This window comes from Mustela lutreola, chromosome 2, assembly GCF_030435805.1.
Source record: "Mustela lutreola isolate mMusLut2 chromosome 2, mMusLut2.pri, whole genome shotgun sequence".
NCBI classification, from domain to species: Eukaryota; Metazoa; Chordata; class Mammalia; order Carnivora; family Mustelidae; genus Mustela; species Mustela lutreola.
This window is the reverse complement of record NC_081291.1, coordinates 121,933,237-121,956,432: the sequence shown is the minus strand read 5'-3', so window position 1 is coordinate 121,956,432 and position 23,196 is coordinate 121,933,237. Positions and strand designations below refer to the sequence as shown.

The 23,196-nt window shown below is 36.8% G+C and overlaps 1 protein-coding gene across 1 annotated transcript in view; it reads left to right on the top strand.

Annotated features, from left to right (window-relative positions):
- The window catches only part of ACTL6A (actin like 6A), a 28,728-nt gene extending 5,798 nt beyond the window's left edge, over positions 1–22,930 (top strand). Inside the window, exons 2-14 of the mRNA XM_059163403.1 lie at positions 2,628–2,704; positions 2,901–3,075; positions 5,533–5,633; positions 6,628–6,725; positions 12,993–13,087; positions 13,386–13,492; positions 13,587–13,676; positions 15,008–15,069; positions 15,359–15,473; positions 15,623–15,703; positions 18,219–18,314; positions 20,845–20,931; positions 22,454–22,930. Of these exons, the coding sequence (XP_059019386.1) occupies positions 2,628–2,704; positions 2,901–3,075; positions 5,533–5,633; positions 6,628–6,725; positions 12,993–13,087; positions 13,386–13,492; positions 13,587–13,676; positions 15,008–15,069; positions 15,359–15,473; positions 15,623–15,703; positions 18,219–18,314; positions 20,845–20,931; positions 22,454–22,534 (1,265 nt within the window). The 3' untranslated portion in view covers positions 22,535–22,930. The remainder of the gene's footprint in view (positions 1–2,627; positions 2,705–2,900; positions 3,076–5,532; positions 5,634–6,627; positions 6,726–12,992; positions 13,088–13,385; positions 13,493–13,586; positions 13,677–15,007; positions 15,070–15,358; positions 15,474–15,622; positions 15,704–18,218; positions 18,315–20,844; positions 20,932–22,453) is intronic.
- The last annotated feature ends 266 nt before the right edge of the window (positions 22,931–23,196 follow it).

The window sequence follows — 23,196 nt, the reverse complement described above, 5'->3', positions numbered from 1 at the left end:
TCTGTATCCAATTGTCCTCTTCATGCCAAAACACCAGTCATAGTGGGTTAGGGGCCATTCTAACTATCTCATTTTAATTTAATTGCCTCTTTAAATTAAGACCTTGATCTCTAAATAGAGTCATGTTCTAAGATACTAGGAGTTAAGACTTCAACATAGGAATTTTAGGGAAAAACAATTCAGCCCAGAGCTTTGTCAAAGAGGTCCATGATACAGAAAAGGTTAAGAGCCCTGTCGTAGGACAAAAGATTGATCCTTGAGAAAGGTAATTCATTTGTTTAGTTAGGATATTTCTTTAGCGAGTATTCTGATTAGTCAGTGTTAACGTTTCTTAATTCATATTCATTGGGTAACTTTACTCTTTGTTCCTGAATGTACAGCTATGGTGATAACAAATGCACCCCTACTTTCAGACAAAATTATTTGGATCAGAGGGTTGTATAGAGAATGGAATTACTTTGTGAAACGTAGTAAGTGCAGAAACCTCCTTTCAAATTAGAAGTAAAAATAGGTAGCTCTTCAGTTTATTTGAATAAAAATGAGATCATTATTCTGTAAGGACACCATCTCTAAACTACGAATATCTGTATAACCACTGATTTTTCTTTATTTTAAAACTTAATTTTTAGTACGTAAGACATACTAAAAATGTGTAAGTTTATGTGTGATAAATAGATGTAGTATTTTACTGTATTTGCCTGAGATATTTTAAGAAGTAGAACGTTATTGATATAGAGTCCCCTCCTCTCCCTCCATAGAAGAAGCCACAGAACTGAAGTTGTAGGTAACATTCCCAGACCCCATACAGATTTTATGCTTTTACTCAGTTTATGTGTCCGTAATGAATTAAATAGTATGATAACGTTTGTGTGTATGTGTGTGTGTGTATGTGTGTATATGTGTGTGTGTGTGTATTAACTAGCTGTTCAAACTAACCATTTTTTGGAGATTTATCCGTATTAATATATGTAGATCTAGATCATTCATTTTACCTGCTGTATAATATTTCATGGTGTGAATAAATTATAGTTTATCTGTCTCCATTCTGAGAGACTATTAGATTATTTCTATTTTTTCCTGTGACGAGCGGTGTGATGATGATAATGGTAATAGTGGCTACCACCTGCTGTGATTATTATGTGCAGGTACTGTTCCAGGTGATTACATGCATTATAGCATTTAACATGTTTAATTATTCAAGCATTCTGTGAGATAGGAACTATTATTATGCACATTTACATATGAGAAAACTGAGGCAGAGAAGTTAGAAATCACCCAAGGTCACATAGCTAGTAAACATTCTAAAATGTGTCTCCTTTTGGTATGTGTGTGAGAGTTTCTCTAGAGAAGATAAAAGTGTAATGTGTATGCACATTTTAAACTTTAATGCATATGACTGAATTGTACATTGTGGTCTTACCAGTTTACAGCTTTTATAAGCAAATGTGTAGGAGCTCTTCTTTGCCTATATCTTTGACAACACTCGATCTTATCAGGTGGATTTTGCCAATTTAATGGAGATAAATAATAGTTCTTTATACTTTTTAAGGATTGAAAAAAATTCTTACTTGAACAATTAGTGTCTGGAAAATCCAGGTGTTTTGTTTTTGGAGGCATGCTGTTTTGGGTGAAATATTTTTAAAGTATAATTAAAGGCTATTCTCTGGATATGAATGTGAAAAAAAAAATTACCAGCTTTCTTCCTCAGCATTAAACTTTATTAAAAATCTTTGAAATGTGCAAACTTTGATAACTTCATTTTCATGATTTTTACTTGGTCTGTATAATTACATCTTAAACTCTTATTCTTCGGAGTCCCTCTTTTTCTTGGAGTTTTGCTAAGTTTCTTCTCTAATTGCATGGGATGTAATTTCCCTTAATATCTGAAAAAATGGTACCTAAGTATACTGAATATCTTCCCTTTGCCCCTCCAGATCTACTTTCCACCCATTCATCCTCTTTGTGCCTGGAAAGGCTGATCGTATTTCCTACTCTATGCCTCTTGTCCTGGTAGAACTATTAATAGGGAGCCCTTTTCGCACTCAGAAGTGGCCCAATTGGGTGATAAACTGTGAGATGACGTGAGCCGATGGAGAGTGGGGGAGAGAGAGGTTGGCATATTTATTAGCCTGGTTCCATCCCCTCAGGGTTAGCCATGGCTCACTGCATTCCTCAACTGAAGTCAGAGCTCCTTGTCAGGTAGCCCTCCAAACACAACTTTCTCTGGATTCTGGTAACAGTTCTTCTCCATGTTTCTTCAGTTCTAAGGATGGTATTATTAGTGCTAGGGTACCATACTATCCCTTTTGGTTTTCCTGTATTATCCCCACATCTTTGTAAATAGCCCGTTTGAGAAGTAAGGTCTTGCAAATTACCCAATTTTAGTGTACTGTCTCATTGCTGATTGAACTTATACTGATACAATTATGACTTGTTATATTTTAACTAAATGAATCTTTAAGATGTATTTAAAACTAGGTTCAAGCTAGTAATAATATGAATGTAATACCTGCTTTAATTTGTAATAGAGGTTTCATATACTTTCTCATTTTAAGCACATTAAGTGCTCTTAATTTTCATATGATACCTGTAGGTTGTTAATGTTAATTATCCTTTCATCTTTTCAGATGAAGTTGGAGCTCTTGTTTTTGATATTGGATCCTACACTGTGAGAGCTGGTTATGCTGGTGAAGACTGTCCCAAAGTAAGTGTAGTATTAGTTAATTGGATATGAAAAGTCCATTTATGTAGAATTAAATTCATGCAGAAATTCTGACTCAATTACAGTAAAAGACTTCAGTTGGAAAAAAATGACTACTTGATAAAAGCAGGCAAAACTGATTTCAAAAAAAAAAAAAAAGCAGGTAAAACTTGTATTATCATGTTCTTGACTCTTGCAGGTGGATTTCCCCACAGCTATTGGTATGGTGGTAGAAAGAGATGATGGAAGCACCCTGATGGAAATCGACGGCGATAAAGGCAAACAGGGTGGCCCCACCTATTATATAGATACTAATGCCCTGCGTGTTCCCAGGGAGAATACGGAGGCCATTTCACCACTAAAAAATGGGATGGGTACGATCTTTGCTTCTGTGGATTTGATTTATAGAATATACATGCTGTGTTTTAGACATAAAACTTGTAAGTTGACTATCGGTTATTTTATTATTTTTATTCCACAAACTGATGTTCCGGCACCAAGAATACAAAGAGGCATCAAGCATGTTCCTCTTCCTTAAGAGACTCGTAGGGTAGATAGATATAAATGTATAATAAATATACAAATATTTGTATATTTCTATAGTTATGTTTGATAAGCAGTGGGATTAGAAAGGAGGGGTATTTAACTCTGTCATTGGGGGTCAGTAATGGTTTTCATAAAGGAGGTAACGTTTGTATTGGATCTTGATCAATAAGTAAAGATGAGCCTGACTGGAAGGCTGGCGTATGTAAAGGGGTGGGGCTGTGGAAAAAGCCTACCTGTTTAGAAAGATCATCAATTAAGTATAGCTGTAACAGTGGATGCATTAGGACCAGTTGCAGGAAAGGTGAGCATGGAGCAGTAATAATAAGGCTTGTAAACCATGCCAAGGGTGTATTAAGCTGGCAGCTCTGAAAGGTAACCCCAAAGGAGTTTAAACAGAGGTGTGAAATATTCATACCTGCCAGCTGGAGAGATTGTAAAAGCAGTATGTAGGCTAGATTGGAAGGTGTTAATAGAAACAGGAGGATCAGGTAGGGAGGTGAGAATTCAGATGAAAAGTGAAGAGGGTTGAAATTTTATCACTGATGGTGGAGATCCTGAGGTGGCTTTGGGAGAGATATCAAAGAGGTGAAAGAGATGAGTTGAAAAAGTTTCTTCAATTTTTGATGGAAGTGATTGGGTACCATTCGTTGAAGTAGGATAGAATGGGAAGGAGCAAGTTTTACAGTCTTAACAGACAAGTATATTACATGAGATCACTTTTAGGTTCATTTATTCACGAGAAGGACTCACAGGACTCAGCATATAGTTGTATTCATGGCTAAGATTTATTACATTGAGAGGATACAAAGCAAAATAGATAGGAAAAAAGGATATCAAGTGAAGTCCAGAGGAAACCAGTGCCAACTTCCCAGTCTTCTCACAATGGAGTCAGGGAGGATGTACTTAATTCCTCTAGTGATGAGATGTAACGTGTGTTGTCTACCAGAGGAGCTCATTGGAGACGATTTTTACTGTGGTGGTCACATAGGGACCCTGCGCCTTGCATGTACTAAAATCCAAGGCTCCCAGAGGGAAAGAAAGTGTTCAGCATAAACGACATTGTACAAACAGTTTAGGCACAATGAACTACTCTTATTATTTAGGGGAAATTTTATATCAGTGTAGGGAACTGGTTGTCAGTCAAATTCCCAGATACCACTGGGGATCAGCCTTGCAAACAGGTGTTTTTCTGTACAGAGTGTAAATGGGTTTGTTACTGCGTTCAAAGTATTTGAATATAGGTGCTGTTAGAGCAAGTGGGTGAGGAAAATTTTAAGACATGGAGTTGCATTATATTAGCCAGAAAGAATGTGAGGTTTGAGACACGGGTTGAGGATGGGGTTCCTTGTCAGAACTTGTTCTGTATTTAACAGAAAAGAAAAGGTGCCCCTGAAGGAGGAATAGTTAGGGATGTAGGAGAATTAATATTCAGCAGAATGCCAAGGGAAGAACAAGTTCTGGAAGCATGGAAGTGATTAAGTCTCATTCTCAGCTGTGACATTGAGATTTACACTAAGAAGGGAAGAGAAAAGTTACAGTGACTAACAAAGTTCATTTACCAAAACAAACAAAATCCTCCTACACCTGTGGGAGTATGTTGTACAAGTCATGCCATTCTTCTTTGGACAGTGGCAAAACAAATTTTTAAACTGGTGAGCAGTCAGTAGTGTCAGATAATGTTAAAAGAGGTCAAGTGATAGTACAAATGGGAATTTTCCTCTGGATTTGTCCGTTAGAAGGTCATTAGTGACTTATGCAAGTAGTTTTGATGGAACGTTTAGGTGAAAGCCAAATTAAGGCATATTAAATTCCCTGAGGGTTCTTTTTTTGTATCTTTTAATGTTTTTTCAAGTAGATTGTAAGCTTTTTGAATATCAGATCTAGATCATACCATTCTTTTGTATGTTCTCCTACCATTTAAATTGCATACTATGCCTCTAGTATGTACTTACTGAATAATATTTTTTTGGTATTTTAGGTCTATTAGATACACCAATTACATTTGGGACAGGTCTACAGATTGTGATACTGTGGGGGCTGAAGGAAACAAAAAGAGTTTCCATATTCGTAGAAAACAAAGATTATGTCTATATAAATACTGTATTACGGTTCTAATTTTAGTATATGAGCTGCCAAAGTGAGCACTAAAGTACTATATTATGAAGTAAATCTATGAAATAAGTAGGTTCTGTTGTTAATGCTAAACTGTAGAAACAGTCTCTTAAAAGATTCTGTATTCATCTTCAACTAAGCATTGTTTTCAGGGTGTTAATCTTATATTGTAGTTGAAGACTGGGATAGTTTCCAGGCTATTTTGGATCATACCTACAAAATGCATGTCAAATCAGAAGCCAGCCTGCATCCTGTTCTCATGTCAGAAGCACCGGTAAGACAGACTTTGTTTTCTGAGTTTCTGTAGTTGTTGTTTTTTAAACTCATTTGAAGAATGTTTTCTTTTTCTTTAAAGAGGCATAGAAGTTCATATTTTGAATTTTGAAAATTAGGGAAAGGGGATTAATTTTTACATACTATTATAATTTTTATTATCTCAGTAAGTAAAATATTCAGAGAACAATAACAAAGCACCCTAAATGGGGTTTGGTCCGCCCCTGCCACCAGGGATTTTTGTTGTTGTTGTTTTATTGTGCTGTGTTGGTCACTGTACAGTACATCATTAGTTTTTGATGTAGTGTTCCATGATTCATTGTTTGCGTATAATACCCAGTGCTCCATGCAGTCTGTGCCCTCCTTATTTTTCAGGGATTTGTTTAACATTTGACTTCCTTGGGCTGCTTCCCTTTGGGTTTATGAATTACCCCTGTGCTCCAGAGGCAGGGTGTATCTGCTTGTATACTCTGCTCTCCAAGTGAGAAGTCCAATGTGGAACTAGGGCTGGAAATTACCAGACTGAAGTCTCTTGTGAAATAAATTTGGTACAGAGTCCAAAGAGCCTAGCAGGCTAGCTAACAATCATAAATTATCAACATTTTGTTACTGTTTTTAACCTAGTTTCGTTTAGGAGTACCAGCTCTAAGTAGGAAAATTTGGTGGTTTAAAATTACTAGATTCACTCTTAAGATTTAATAATACTTTATAAGAATCATGATTCTCTTGTACTTTGAAAAGTCTGTATAACTTGTAGAATTCATAGAAACAGACAGTTTTACTTTTTATTAAATGGTAAATTTTAATTGATTTTTACTAAATTTATTTACAAACAAAAATATATATTCTTATGAGGATTATTTTCTGTGGTACTCTATTCTATTTTTAATATTTATATCTTTGTTAATATAGTGCTATATTGAATCTTGAAATAAATCAACTTTTTAGTTTTTAAACAGTAAATAACTTGCATTTCTTTTTCCCCTCTTCTCAAGTGGAATACTAGAGCAAAGAGAGAGAAACTGACAGAATTAATGTTTGAACACTACAATATCCCTGCATTCTTCCTTTGCAAAACTGCAGTTTTGACAGCGTATCCTTTAAAGAGTAATACTCAGCTTTTCTTTCAAAGTAAATGTGGTGCCCTTAAAGGGAATGCCCCCAGCAGGAAGACATGAGCCAGTTCTTGCTTGTTCAAAAGTTTGGGTTTTTTTCCTCTCTCCTTAATTTTTGGCTGTCTTTTAGTATTTCTTATTGGAATAAATATGCCAGAAGTTATTAGAGGGAAATAAGAAAGAAATGCTCAAATCCTGCTTGTTATCAAGGTTTTTAAAACATTTGTTTTTATTTTTTTATTTTTTTTTTTAAAGATTTTATTTATTTATTTGACAGAGAGAGATCACAAGTAGGCAGAGAGGCAGGCAGACAGAGAGAGGAGGAAGCAGGCTCCCTGCTGAGCAGAGAGCCCGATGCGGGACTCGATCCCAGGACCCTGAGATCATGACCTGAGCCGAAGGCAGCGGCCCAACCCACTGAGCCACCCAGGCGCCCCAAAACATTTGTTTTTAGAAGGGGAATGTGAATAGAGGGTAGTGTTTAAGCCAGTTGGATTAAACAAGTTCAAAGATTGCCATTTTCTTTCTCTTCTCCCATTACCATAGAAAAGTGGAAATTAGCTATAAGTTCACTTAAGATTTAATCATCAATTTAAAAAAAAAAATCACCAAATATTTATTGTAGACATGTTAAGGGACAGACCAGGAAATATTATGTCCTTATCTCAAAGAATTTGTAATGTAATATTCTTGTTAAAAGGTAAGTAACAGATTTATATAGTATTTTAAGGGATGCTGGTGGCTCAGTTGGTAAAGTGTCTGCCTTCAGCTTGGGTCATGATGGCAGGATCCTGGGATCGAGTCCCTGGGTAGTTTCCTTGCTCAGCAGCTCCCTGAGCTGCCTGCCGTTCCCCCTCTTTGTGCACATGTGCTCTCACTCTCTTACAAATAAATAAAATCTTCAAAAAAAAAAAATTACTTCAAAATAACTGGCAAAAGTCATGAAGAAGTACATATTAATTTGATTTTTTCGTATAATAATGGTGGAAGTTCATCAGAGGAAAATAGCCTGACAAATCTTTATGAAGAGATTTAAAGGGGTTCCTGGGTGGCCAGTCAGTTAAGCATCTGCCTTCGGCTCAGGTCCTGACCTCAGGGTCCTGGGATCGAGCCTTGAGTCAAGCTTCCTGCTCTGTGGGGAGTCTGCCTGCTGCTCTGCCTGCTTGTGCTCCCTCTCCCTCTCTGTCAAATAAATAAATAAAAATCTTAAAAAAAAAAATCTTTATAAAGAAAAAGAATTTATTTGTATGATATAGGGGAAGGAGCCTTGTATTTAGGGTTTAATTTGATATGCTTACAGACTGTGTGATTTTGAATTAAGTACTTAAAACCTAGCTTTACTGGGGCGCCTGGGTGGCTCAGTGGGTTAAGCCGCTGCCTTCGGCTCAGGTCATGATCTCAGGGTCCTGGGATTGAGTCCTGCATCGGGCTCTCTGCTCAGCAGGGAGCCTGCTTCCCTCTCTCTCTCTCTGCCTGCCTCTCTGTCTACTTGTGATTTCTCTCTGTCAAATAAAGAAATAAAATCTTAAAAAAAAAATGCAAACTATTTAAAAAAAAGAAACAAAAAAAACCTAGCTTCACTTTTTACTCACTTATGCTGTGTACCTCCCTGGATTGCTGTAATAGTCAAGTAAATTCTACATATATATGAGAATCACTGTGGTAATCTAACGTTGTCTGTAATGGTGTGTTTTGGAGATGATTTTAGCAAGAGTGTGGAGCTAGGAAGTATAAGTGCTTTCTAGTGACTTAGTTTATAGTTGAATTTCTGTTAGACTTCAGAAGGAGTTATGGAAATAGGTTTGGGTCAAACTGTACGTACCTTGCCTGTCAGATTTTAAAAATTTGAACTTTAGACTCTACTGTACCATTGCAGGTTTTTGAGTAGAACATAGAGAATGCTAGCTAGCACTGTGTGCATTATTTCACTTAATACTCATAATAACTCTCTCAGGAATGTGGCCGAAGTAAGCAAACTAGTTCAAGTCCATAGTTTGAAAGTGGCTTTACTGAATTTGAACTTAGGTCTGTTTGGCTGTTTCCTTGCAAGGAGTATGTAAACAGAATCGGGCATTGTTCTATTTTTTAACCTTTTATTACGGAAAATTTCTAATACAGAAGAGTATAGAATGTCCTATTGAACCTCCATGTGCCTATCGCACAGTTCAATTTTCAAAACATAGCTAACTTGTAGTAGTTAAAACCCTTGCCTCTCCCCCTCACACTATGATTTTGAAGTAAATTCCAGATTTGATAAAATTTTATCCATAGAAACTTTGGCATGTATCTCTAAAAGATTTTACCTTGCATCTCAAGACAAAAAAAGGAAGTAATAACAACTTCTTAAAAAAACAGTATAGGGTAGGGGCACCTGGGTGGCTCAGTGGTTTAAAACCTCTGCCTTGGGCTCAGGTCACGACCTCAGGGTCCTAGGATTGAGCCCTGTATCAGGCTCTCTGTATATCAATAAAATTTTTAAAAATCAAAACAAAACAGTGTGGTATATATAATAAGTCAGGACCGGAACAAGATCATACATTGTATTTCTTTGGTATGTCTCTTAGGTCTCTCTTAATCTGTAGGTTCTACTCCCCTGACCCTTGTAATTACCCTTGTAATTTGTCTGTTAAGGAAGTAGATTGTCATGTAGAATTTCCTACATTTCTGGATTTAGATGATTGGTGTCCTTTTGCTTTGTTATTCCAGCCAGTGGATCTCAACCTTTTACATCCACAGCTTTTACTTAGTGGCAGATTGTATTTGGTGGGGTTTACCATATTGGAAATTAAAATAGAAACCAAAAAATTAGATTTCTTAGTCCAAGTAAATTATTAATAAGTCATAATATATTTTAATGAAAATCAACATTTCTAAAACCAAAAAAATTGAGAAGAGTGGAATTATTTTACATTTTTTCAAATCTCTTTAACATCAGGCTTAGTAACAGACATTGGATTCCCATATCTGTCTTTTGCGTTCAGTCTGTTTTGTATCATACATAACGTGGTCTCTGGAAAAGTCGCATATATACACTTATGAGAGAATGACAGTGAAAAGGGCAGTTATGTTATTTAACATCTTAGTATTATTCTAGAAATTGTTTTGACCTCAAAGATTATGTATGGCTTTAGGACTCCTTTACACTTTAAAGAGTTTCTGAGGACTGTAAAGATTTTGTTTATGTGGGTTGTATGTCAGGATTACTGTGAGAAATTAAAACTAAGAATTGTTCTGGGGCTCCTGGGTGGCTCAGTGGGTTAAAGCCTCTGCTTTCGGCTCAGGTCATGATCCCAGGATCCTGGGATCGAGCTCCCCACACCCCCCCGCCCCCGCCTCTCTGCCTACTTGTGATCTCTGTCAAATAAATAAATAAAAATCTTGGGAAAAAAATAATAGGTGTTAGATTAAAAAAGAAAGAAAGAAAGAAAGAAACTAAGAATTGTTCTGTTTTTTAAAAACATTTTTATTTGTGAGAATGAGCATATGTGTGAGGTGGGGGAGTGGCAGGGGGAGTGGGAAAAGCAAATTCCCAGCTAAGCTCTGAGCCTGATGTGTGTGGGGCTCTATCTTATGAACCCCAGATCATGACCTTAGCAAAAACCAAGAGTCAGATGCTCAACTGACTGAGCTACACAGGCACCACAACTGAAAATTGTTTTAGCATTTATTAACTTAAAAATGACCCAAAAAGACCCATTTAGGTTAACATAAATAACATTTTTATGAAAAAATATATTTTCCAAAACAAAAATATTAGAAGGGTAGCATTATTTTATCTGATTTAATTGATAGCTGGATTCTCATATCTGCCAACCTCAGGCTCTGTCCTCTTGACACCTCAAGCTAGTAAAGAGGGCCTTCTGTCCAAGCTGCACACTGTTGGAGAATGCAGTTAGCTAAAAATGTAGGAAAATCAGAGAGCTCCTAGGTGCTGCTCTTTGAAGAGTGGATTACTCTTTGTTCTCTCTGTTTTTGTTGGGCCCCCTGAAGTTCTGCCCCTGAAGAGTTTAGCAGTCAGTCAGAGATGTGGGTACGTTTTATACTCTGATTTTGGGTTTGATCCCTTCTGTAGTTCTCTGACTTCTAGGGTTTCTGCCTTACCTGTCTAGCTTTTCTTCCAGCCCTGAACTCCTTTCTCTGTTCATTCAAGGTGGTAAACTGCAAAGTTGCAGTTTTCCACCATTGCTTTCCCAATTGTAGCTGTGAGCTGGGGAGTACTTTCAGGCAAGGAAGCTACAAACTTTACCTTCTTACCCCTTCCAGTTGCAGTTTTATGAGAATAAATTTTGGCTGAATTGTGACTGCATTTAAACACTTTTCAGTATCTTAAAATGGACATCTAAGATAATTTGTCCAGATTTTGTTATTTATAAGAAGATCCATGTACCTTTATGCCACTTTTTAGTTTGGTATTACTGCATCTGTTGTTTTCTACTAACAGAGAATCAAATTAATGTTTATGTATATAGTTGACCAGAGGTCAATAGAGTACCAGAATTAGCAAAGATAAATCACCAACCTGTCTTTCTGGCCATTGATCCTCATTGATTCTGATCATTCTTACACATTCCTTGGTTTTCTGCCCTTGGCCCTTCATTTCTCTTGACATGCTCTTTCTGGTTTAAATTATCCATTTCCTTGACTTCAGATACCAGTTCTACACTAACAAGATCCAAATATGTATCTGTTTTGTATCCCAGATCTTTCTTGTGAGCCCCAGGCTGACATCCACCTGCCCTACTAGAACTTTTTGTATTAATTATCTGTTGAAGCACTTTAAATTATGTCCAAAGCTGAATTAATCTTCTCTCCCCTCAAATTTATTCCTTCTCTTTCTTTATATCTTCTTGCTCCCAGTTGCCCAGACTGGAAATCTCTCTCTCTCTCTTTTTTTTTTTAAGATTTTATTTATTTATTTGTCAAGAGAGAGAACACAAACATGGGGAGCAGCAGGCAGAGCAGACAGAGGGAGAGGGACAAGCGGGCGCCCCTCTGAGCAAGGACCCAGATGTGGGACTCCATCCCTGGACGCTGGGATCATGACCTGAGCCAAAAAAATCCACTTAACTGTCACCCAGGCATCCCAAAATCTTTCTCTCTAACCCTTCAAATTTAGTTAGTCATCAAGACCTGTGTTTTTTCTTCCCTATGACCTCTCAGATCCATTGATTTCTCTCTCTCCACTGCCACTGCTTTTGGTGCAAGCTATTTCTGGAATTACTGCAACCCTTCCTCTTAACCTTGCCCACTCTTCTCACTGCCCCTCTAATAATCTTTAATTTCCAGGCTGCTTTAAGCTAGAATCATCTTCCACATTCTTGCAGGCTCTGTTGAACTACTTTGCACCCTGGCCTTACTGTATCCTCTTGCCGCCTGCATTTTCCACATATTCCTATATCTTCCCGTGTTTTCCTTGCTAGCTTACATTTGGATTTCCCCAGGGTTGGTTAGGTGGTCTCTCCATTATACCCCCAGTGCACCCCAAGCTGTTCTTTTCACAGCATTACTGATCTCTACTAAACAAGATATTCAGGGCAAAGTCCGTTTCAGAGCACCTTCTTGTGCCTTCTGGGCTTGCGAATGCCAGGACCAGACTAACTATGGTTCCTTACTCAGTACCAGAATTAACACTAGGCATATAATAGGTGCTCAGTAAATATTTGATGACCAAATGAATAGCCCTGCTCCTGCGTGTTGGTGTATGAGGTTGACGTGACACAGGCCATTTGCAGCACAGAGCTGTGGAAGATGGGATCTGTTGGCTGTTGAATCCACCTGGAATAGCTTTCCCATTGAGTTGTGGGAACTGCCACTTAGCTGCCACACTGCTACAATGATTTTTCTTTAACCTGTGTGGAGAACAGTTTTAGTTCCTAGCTCAAATGCCAAAGCCTCCTACCATTTTACTGAATTTCTGTAGATTTTGTTAAATATAAGTCCTTTCATCTGCTCCAAAGACTTGGAATGGTTGTGCTAATTTTGACCAGTTCGATAGGTATCTCTCTGGGATAAAGGTTTCCCTGACTTCCTTTCACGATCATTTTGGAAGTCCTACCTGATGTCATTTCTCTTTAAGCCAGATATTTGACACTAGTTTTCATCCCTGGATTAACTTTAACACATTTTAAGCCATAATATACATGTTTAAGAATGCCCTAATAAAACTTCCCCTTTACAGTAAGCATTTACAGTTAAATATATTTTGGGAGCCTTGATATTTTCTTTTCCTTAATGCTTTAAACTAGATTTGCTAATGGTCGTTCTACTGGGCTTATTTTGGACAGTGGAGCCACTCATACCACTGCAATTCCAGTTCACGATGGCTATGTTCTTCAGCAGGGTAAGTAGATTTAATGTGGGTATGCTGAGATGATGTTAGCTGTCATGAAGATGTGGATAACAGAGCAGTGAGTTGGACTATCAAGTCATATCAGTGTCCAAAAAATGTCTTTGTTAAGAGGTTTTAAAAAATCTTCATAATATGTATTTAAAACTGATGCATGGCTTCATTCATGCTTAAAGGGTTGGTTCAGATAATCCTACTTGAAAAAATTACTCATATATAAATACACAGAAGAATTTATCTCAAGGCACTTGGATTTACTACTGTCTTAGCCTTGTTTAATCTGTTTTCATAGGCATTGTGAAATCCCCTCTTGCTGGAGACTTCATTACTATGCAATGCAGAGAACTCTTCCAAGAAATGAATATAGAACTAATTCCTCCATATATGATTGCATCAAAAGTAAGGGATGCTTGAATTTTCTCTTTGGAATTTACCTCTAACTCCCTACCTCCTATGTTGTGAATGAACTCTAGCGCATGTTCTTGGTACTCAGGAAGCTGTTCGTGAAGGATCTCCAGCAAACTGGAAAAGAAAAGAGAAGTTGCCACAGGTTACAAGGTCTTGGCACAATTATATGTGTAATGTAAGTACCCTTATTCTCTTTTTAAAACTATAGTAGGCTATAAGTTTTTAATAGAGTAGTTTTTGAGCAGTTTGTATATATTAAATATTTAGAAAAATATTTTATATTTTTTTAAGATTTTATTTGAGAGAGAGAGAGACGGCATGAGTGGGGGGAGGGGCAGAGGGAGAAGCAGGCTCCCTGATGAGTGCAGGGCCCAATTCGGGGCTCACTCCCAGGACCCTGGGATCATGACCTGAGCCGAAGTTGGATTGTCAACTGTCTGAACCACCCAAGCACCCTGAGCACTTTATAGTTTTAATGGCACTTTACAAACAAAAATAATAGCTTATTTTGAGAGGGAAGGGGTGCTTTTCATATTTGTCAAACAAATTATCTCAACAAAATACTATATTCATTTGGATTACATTAAGACCTGGAAGGAACTTTGGTTTTGGAGTAAAAACAAATATTATGCTATTCTGTACCTTTTTTATCTAAGATAATTGTTTCAGTCTATAGAGAACTGAGTATGGCTCAATAATGTTCTCTTATTTAACATCAGTCAGCCATATTAAAAAAATGTGTCATTATTCTAGTAAGGAGCCAGTAAGATTTTCTTTATCAAAAATCCCTCTCTGAACATACAACTTAAAGGAAGAGAGGTTAGTAAAACCTCTCACATCACAGACGTATATTCATTTCTAACATAAAAGGATATGAAAGTAATAATTTACTATGCCAGGGATGTCTCTCTCTGATACCTTTTGTATCTAACGATAAAGATTTTTGTGGGTGTTCAGTAGACGGGAAAATTGTTGAGATGATTAACAATTTTGCGTAGATATTAGATTTTTTCCTTAGCAGCCTAGAGGTTGTATGTATTTTGTAGCATAATTTTAAAATATTTTACATTATGTGCAGTCATTAGAAATTATATAAGATGCCACATACGTGCACGTGTGTACTCACCCAGATAACAAAATCTTGCTTCTAAGTCTAGGCTTATTTTTAAGGAAAAAACAAGTGTTCTGAAACCAGTTTTGTTACGCAGAACAGGTTCCTAATTGTTTTTATTTCATCATTTTTCCGTAATTATTAATTTTTTAAAAATTATTGTTAATTTAAATGTGGTATAATATAGTTTCTAATGAAAATGTTTAGAATTGGGTTTCTTGATACTCTTGAGTCTTTGCTGGATAGACTTATACCCCTGAAATGACTTTGCCATCCAGGATCATGATCCAGTTTCATTAAGAAAAGTATTTTAAATACAATATTACAAAAAGTATAGATTGCAGAGACAAATCTCTATAACCTTGTTTCTTAAAAACTTTTTTTTTAATCCATAGTGTGTTATCCAGGACTTTCAAGCTTCAGTACTTCAAGTATCAGATTCAACTTACGATGAACAGTATGTTTTCTTATCTACAAGATTTATAATAGCTCATTAAAACCTTCATCTTAATCTTCTAAACACTGAATACTTCATAAATGAGGAAAGAAATTGATTTGTTTAGTTAAAGAATTGCAGAATATGCATAACGGGTCTAAAGGTAAAAAGTTACGTTAAGAAACACTGACTAACATTATAAAAGAAAGATACTCTCACTCTGCTTTCTTACAAGTTGATAATTTCTTAGTTTATAATTTTGGGCAGGATTTTTTTTTCTTTTGTTTAATGTTGTTTACTATGTTTTCAGAGTAGCTGCACAGATGCCAACTGTTCATTATGAATTCCCCAATGGGTACAATTGTGACTTTGGAGCAGAACGGTTAAAGATTCCTGAAGGATTATTTGACCCTTCCAATGTAAAGGTATGAAAGCTTTTTTCATAATTAGCTTGGCTTGTCCCATACACGTGAATATCTTGTTTAATTATAAAACCTAAGTAAGACTGACCAGATATTTTTGGGTGCGTTGTTTGAAGTTCTTCTGTTGACTACTCATTTTTGTTTTGTTTTAGGGCTTATCAGGAAATACTATGTTGGGAGTTAGTCACGTTGTCACTACAAGTGTTGGAATGTGTGATATTGATATCAGACCAGTAAGTGTCAGCCTTCTGCTTATGGTATAAAAGTATTTTTTAGGGTAAGGAAGTACCCCTTAGTTCAGTATTTAAGTTGTCAACATTGGCCATTGACTTTGAAATCCATTTTAGAATATGTAAAATTGGGGGACCTGGGTGGCTCAGTGGGTTAAGCCGCTGCCTTCGGCTCAGGTCATGATCTCGGGAGTCCTGGGATCGAGTCCCGCATCAGGCTCTCTGCTCAGCATGGAGCCTGCTTCCTCCTCTCTCTCTGCCTGCCTCTCTGCCTACTTGTGATCTCTCTCTGTCAAATAAATAAATAAAATCTTTAAAAAAAAAAAAAAAAAAGAATATGTAAAATTGTGAAATACTAGAAAAGGAAAAATGCCAAACTCTAGAGCTGTGGTGTCCAGTGTGGAAGCTACCAGCCACATGTGACCATTTAAATTAAAATAAGTAAAAATTTAAAATTCCGTTTTTTAGAATATAGCTAATAGCTACATTTGACAGTGCAGATAGGGAACGTTTCTGTCATCACTGAAAGTTCTTTTGTTCTACCGACTGAGCCAGCCAGGTGCCTCTTGAAAGTTCTTTTGGACATTGCTCTTCTAGAGATTTCCTAAAACGTGACAAACCAAAATATATATTATTGGTGATTTTTCTTACATAATTTTGCTACTTTTATTGTTCAGGAAGGTATGGGTTTAAATTGTAACTTTTACATGGAGTTTAGAATGAACCTTCATATTTTTTGTGCTTTGCCAAGTTTTAAATAATAACTACATATTATATACATACTAATTATGAGATTGATTATATCTTATTTAAATCCTAGATTCAGGAATGCCTGGGTGGCTCAGTCAGTTACATGGCTGCCTTCAGCTTAGCAGGAGTCTGCTGCTCCTTCTGCCTTGCCCCACCCCCTGCTCATGCTCGCTCATGTGCTCTCCTTCTCAAATAAATAAATAAAATCTTAAAAACAAAACAAAAAAAACACACAAAACCCCTAGATTCAGTTTGTACCCTACATACTGCCTTAAAAATTGTTTGAGTTAACTCATTAGCTTAGAGCATAGTGCTGATAGCTAGGGATGTATAAGAAACATGTTCAAAAGAGACTTTTGGGCGGCTATGAAAAAAATATTCTTTATTTCAGCTAGCCATGTAGCAGGCATTTGCTGCTTCTAGGACAAAAGTGAGGTAAGAATGGAATTTTCTAGCACAAACTCAAGGCCACTTTAGGAGAAGGCAATTGAGTTGAATTATACTTACTGTAAGATTGTGATAACTTTTTGTTTTTAGTGAGATACCTCCCTTAGTTAATGTTTACATTGATTACAGAGGACATAATTATTCTGTATTCCATTTTATCTTTTAAAAGATAGATGATTTAGATATTTGGAATAAATTTTTAAAGTAGGAACTTAGCCACTAAAAAAGCATACAGGCTGACATGTATGTAAACTAATGGAATTCAAATAAAAACTTCAGAAAAAGGCAGGCTGACATTTAGCTTTCTGATACATACAGGCAAATTAGAGGTAAGTATACTCCATGTAAGTAGGGGCTTATTTTTATTTGGGGGAGGAATCAGCATGTTGATTTTGAAAAAGTTTCCCGTGTGGTTCTAATGCATACCCCTCCAGGAGAAAGGTAGCAGTCATTTTGGCCAGGGATGTTATGATTATGCATTGTCCATCATAATCATTAAATAATCTTTATTGTCTAATTTTAAATACTATAACTTCTAGCTGAGCATTCTAAGATGAAGGTATAAAACAAACCTCTAAATACTGGCAACTTTCTGCCAAAAAATTATGTTTGGGTTTTAGTTTTAGAATAATTGCTTGAGGTTAGTGGTTCTTAAACTTTAAATGCTCATGAAATCATCTGGATTATTTTTTCTTTTTTTTTGAGGAAGAGCGGGAGCAGGGGCAGAGGGAGAGAATCTTCGAGCAGATTTCCCACTGAGTGCAGAGCCCCCGATGCAGCATTTGATCCCATAAGCCATGAGGTCATGACAGGAGCCAAAACTAAGAGTTGGACACTCAACTGACTTAGCCACCCAGGGGCCCCCAAAATCATCTGGAGTTTTAAGCAAACAAAACCTTTGCCTGTGCCCCATCCCCAGATTTTAATTGCTTCTGGCATTTTGTTTTATAAATTCCCTAAATGAACTGAATGTGCAGTGAGGATTGAGAACCACTGGATTAAGGTACGAGGTGTATATAGAAGTAAAAAAATTTAAAAAGAAAGGGAAAATTGTAGAGGATGATGTAGTTTTAGTTGTAGTTGTATTTAAAACTGTTGAAGAAAGGGGCATCTGGGTGGCTCAGTCAGTTAAGCATCTGCCTTAAGTTCAGGTCATGATCTCAGGGTCCTGGGATTGAGCCCATTGAGCTCTCTGCTCAGCGGGGAGCCTGCTTCTCCCTCTCCCTCTGTGCTCTCTCACTTAAATAAAATAAATAAAATCTTTTAAAAAAACAAACTGTTGGAAACATTTGGAACTAATTTTTTTTTTTTTTTATCCTAGGGTCTCTATGGAAGTGTTATAGTGGCAGGAGGAAACACGCTAATACAGAGCTTTACTGACAGGTTGAATAGAGAGCTCTCTCAGAAAACTCCACCAGTAAGTTTTGTTTGTTCTTTAGTGGTATTCTTCAGTCCTGTGTGTCCTTATCACTGCTATCATCTTATAGATAAGGTTTTTCAGTAGTAGATTGATATTTTTGTGTGTGCCTAATAAAGTATAATAGCCCTTGTTAATAAAATTTTCATAGGTGACATCTTTTCCTAGATGACTCTTGTACTTGAATCTTTTATTCATTGATTCCACATTTAAGTATCTATAGTCTGCTAGGCACTGGGGATATAAACTATAGTTCCTACCCTCTAAGGGCTCAGTCTGCTAGCAGGAGTGGACGTGCATAAAGACTATAACATGCTAAGTGGTTTTAGTAGGTCATGAACCAGGCACTCTGGGGGACGCTGTAGAGCAGGCACTTAAGTCCCTTATGAATAAACTGAATGGAGTTCATCTGGTTGGTAATTTATGGAAGGACGTCTAGGTTGAGGGAATGTGATGTGCAAACTATTGAAGGGAAGATGGCATATTCCAGTATTTCAACATAGCTGGCTTAGTCTGTGCAGAAGTGGGAAGAGTGATGTGGCTGGGAAGATGGATGGTATATTAATTTCCTTGGGCTGCCCTAACTACCACAAACTAAACTTGGTGGCTTATCACAACAGGAATTTCTTCTCTCTTCTGGAAGCTCAAAGTCTGAAATCAACATATTAGCAGGCCCTGCTCTCTCTGAAATGTACAGATGAGAATTCTTCTTTTCCTTCTTCTTAGCATCTGACGGATCACTGGTTGCAGCTCCCAACACTTCAGTCTGTATCCATTGTCATAGAGCAATCCTCTCTTATGGGTCTGTTCTCTTCATTTTAAAAACTCTTGTCCTGTTGGATTAAGGGCCTACTCTCTTCTAATATGACCTTATCTTAATTTGCATCCTAATTACACTTGGAAAGAACCTATTTCTAAATTAGGTAACATTCACAGGTACCAGGGGTTAGAATTCTACTTCAACATCTCTCTTTGGGGGACACAATTCCACCCACACAGATAGGTACCAGGTCTTGTTGCTTATTAAGTAGTGAACTTCTGGGATAAAATCCGGCAGAGGACTACAGAGCTCTTGTGTTTGTTTTAAAAAGATCACTAGGTACATTGTGACAACTTAAAAAGGATTTTAAAAAAAGGCAGAAGGTTGGGGGGGAAGGTTTGGGGAGAAGGTCTGGTACACATGGATAACAGAGTAGTAGTCCTAATTTTAGATTTTAAAACCTTCTCAAGTATCTTTTGTATGTTACTCTGTACTAGTTATTTCATTAAAAAAACTTACTAAGGGTTACATGGGCCCTAATTGTATCTATAGAATTTGTATATTTGGTAATCTTATTTGTTTCTCATATAAAGAAACATTTTACTTACAGCACATTTTTAGAATTGTTATTTAATTTGTTATTTGTTATTTAAATATTGATCCAGGCATAGGATTGACACCTGACTTGTATTTACTACATTCTTAAAGATAGTCTGATCTGGAAAAGACCTTAACTATAGTACTAATCATTAGATGTTATAGGAAGTCCCAAAATAATGAATATGTAGACCTGGGCTCTCCAAGGTCTGGTCAAGAGCAGTTAGGTATTATCCTTGTCATTTAGGAGGCAATTAAAAATCAGTGCAACAACAGGAAAAAAAAATTCATTGCAATAAATATCAACTAGTTCCTCACGTAAAAAAATCCATGTTCATCCCTCCTACTCCCAGCACCCACCCCCTTCTGTAGTACATACTCCACTCCCAAAACATACATACTTATTCACGGTGAGAAAGACTCAAGCTATGTGTCCATATAAAATAATAGGGAAGTATCAACAATTTGAGAACTATCCCCAGAAACAAAGTCCTAGGTAGGGGAAAACTCTCGATATAGGGAGGTAGGGACGATACTGAGCCATAAACTGTGTTTATTAAGAGTTCAAAAATAAACACTGATTTGGGAGGAAATCAGTATGAATTAAAAACTTAGCCAGACTGCTCGCTTTGGCAGCACATATACTGAAAATTTAACCTGAAATCTGATGTCTGCATTTTGGTTTGGAAGTTGGAGGGGCGGGGGTGTGGAGTTACCTTAGGTAGGAGGGACTGTGTGAAGGCCTAAAAAAGTAGTAGCAAGCAAGTTGAGGAGGATTATAGAAAGGGTGGTAGCACGTTGGGATGATAATTAGATTTGGTGTTGGAAGAAATAAAATTTATGAAGCACTTAGCATAGTACGTGATTTACAGGTAAGTATTTAATATGTTTGCTATTCGAGAATATAAATTTTAAATGCTATACTTTTTATATGTAGTTTCTAAGGTTTATAGATATTATTAAATACTATACATTAAAAGCCACAATAAGAGTAGTTTAGTCAAAGTACTTTATATAATAATTCAGCCCATGCATAGTATTAGCCTAGGTGTTCAAAATAATCATGTATAATTGGTGTTTTAAAGAGTCATTAGGCAGTCGTCAAAACTGAATTTTCTGAGTGGAGACATCTGTTTTTGATTATACTAATATTTATTTTTCCCTCTGTTTTAGAGTATGCGGTTGAAATTGATTGCAAATAATACAACAGTAGAACGGAGGTTTAGTTCATGGATTGGTGGCTCAATTCTAGCATCTTTGGTTAGTAATTAAACTACTTTGAAAAATAGTCTTATTGAATGATTTAACTTAAATCTACCAGTGAATATAGTAAATTTAGTAAAAAGACTAAAAATAACTCTAGTGCATCCTTTATCTTTGTATTTTATAACTATCAAATGAATGAGTAGAGGACCTAATAATACCAGTTTCACATGTTCTAATTTAACAAAATGCTTCAGTGCCTTATCAGTGGCTATTTGTCAGCTAATTTCAATTTCCCTTCTCAAACAAAGGTGGGGATTTACTAATTTATGCCTCTTCTCATACTCCCACTGGCACTGGTCAAGACTTCTCTGTAGCACTTAAAATTAAGTCATCACCTCTTGGTGAAATGGAGGAAATCAGGAGTTGGCTCTTGGGGCAGATGTGAAGTCATGGTGCTGGGTTTTGCTTAGACAGGTGATTACTATGAATTAAGAGAAAAAGTCCTTGTACTTTCTGCAACCCTAGACTCAGAATTTCCCTTTCACCTCAGAGCAGCCAACGTAAATGTCATGACATTTTTAAGGTAGTAAGTGTCTACTTAATGTATTGGTTCTATTCGCAATCTTTTAATAGATCTTAGATTGGGGCACCTGGGTGGCTCAGTCCTTAAGCGTCTGCCTTTGGCCCAGGTCACGATCCTGGAATCCTGGGATTGAGCTCCGCATTGGGCTCTCCGCATGGGAAGCCTGCTTCTCCCTCTCCAACTCCTCCTGCTGTGTTCCCTCTCTTGCTGTGTCTCAGTTAAAAAAAAAATCTTAGATTGAAATGGAATACCATGTGTGAATCCACTTGAATAGAGTCAGTCTTAAGGAATGAATTTGTCCTACTAACAAGTGTTTTTTTTTACTAATGTAGCATAGGCTTCCTCCTTGGCTCATTTTCCTCCTTTCCTCCTTTTAGTGCCTGTGTACTATCATGTGTGTACTTGCAAAACTTTATCCTAGTCCTGATGGATGAGCACTTTCAAGATACAAATGCTGCCATTAGTCAAGTGCTAGGATAGCTCTTCAATTCTGTACTGGGATCAAGGCTTCAACAACAGTTTCTATTGTTGTCATAGGTTGGCAGCAAGCCATCATAGCTAAACCTCCAGTCTTCCTGTCACAGCCATTTTCTAAGGCCTCATGACAAGTGTGAATAGGAAGACTTAATATTCATTCTAAATAGTCTCTTTGGGTGTTCTGGAGGAGGGCTGTAATAGGGGAGTAATGGAAAACTACTTGGGGGAGGGGCTTAGAGGTTCTTTAAAGATTAAGAGTTGTGAAAAGATATTTAAAAAGTATCTTCCAGAGGCTCCTGGGTGGCTCAGTTGTTAAGCATCTGTCTTCGGCTCAGGTCATGATCCCAGGGTCCTGGGATAGAGTCCCATGTCAGGCTCCCTGCTCAGCAGGAAGCCTCCTTCTCCTTCTCACATTCCCCCTGCTTGTGTTCCCTCTCTGACTGTGTCTCTCTGTCAAATAAATACAATCTTAAAAAAAAAAAGGCACAATGTATAACCTTTCTTTCCATTTTACAGGGTACTTTTCAACAGATGTGGATTTCTAAACAAGAATATGAAGAAGGAGGGAAACAGTGTGTAGAAAGGAAATGCCCTTGAAAAGAGTTCCCAGAGCTCAGCCTTCCTATTGTCACCTTAAGTTTCATAGCTTTAGTATACTCAGGAAAAGAATGACCATCTTTTGTAGAATGTTTATACATTTTTGCATATTTCAATTTCCACTTAAATTTTTTAAGGCTTTAACTGGCTCTATAAATTAAGATAAGTTTGTGCTTTCCTTGAAATGCACTTATTCTTATTACAAGCATTTTATAATTTTGTATAAATGTCTATTTTCTCTAAATATTTTGCTTTCAGTAAATGCTTTCCAACTGTTTAGTATGTTAATTACCAGTGATTAGTAGAATTGGTTTTTATTGACTAGTAAAACTTATTGCCTATGCTTTTTACCTTAGGCTTGCAAAATTAAATAAAAATTATTAGCCATTCCAGAAATACTTTTTTGGATTATTGTTATGACAACTACTTTAAGGACTAAATGTATTTGTCACGATTCTGAGTGAAAGTACTCTTCATTAACAGTAATATTCACACCCCCTTCATATGCTATTAACATAACAGTAAAAATGTTACATGAATTCCAAAATGACCTTACTTGCCTTTGCTGTAGCAGTTGACATCACTTTCCCACCTTAAGGTACAGGGGATGTTAATTAAACTCTGCTTAGATGTCAGAATTTCTAAAGTGGGTGTCTGAACTT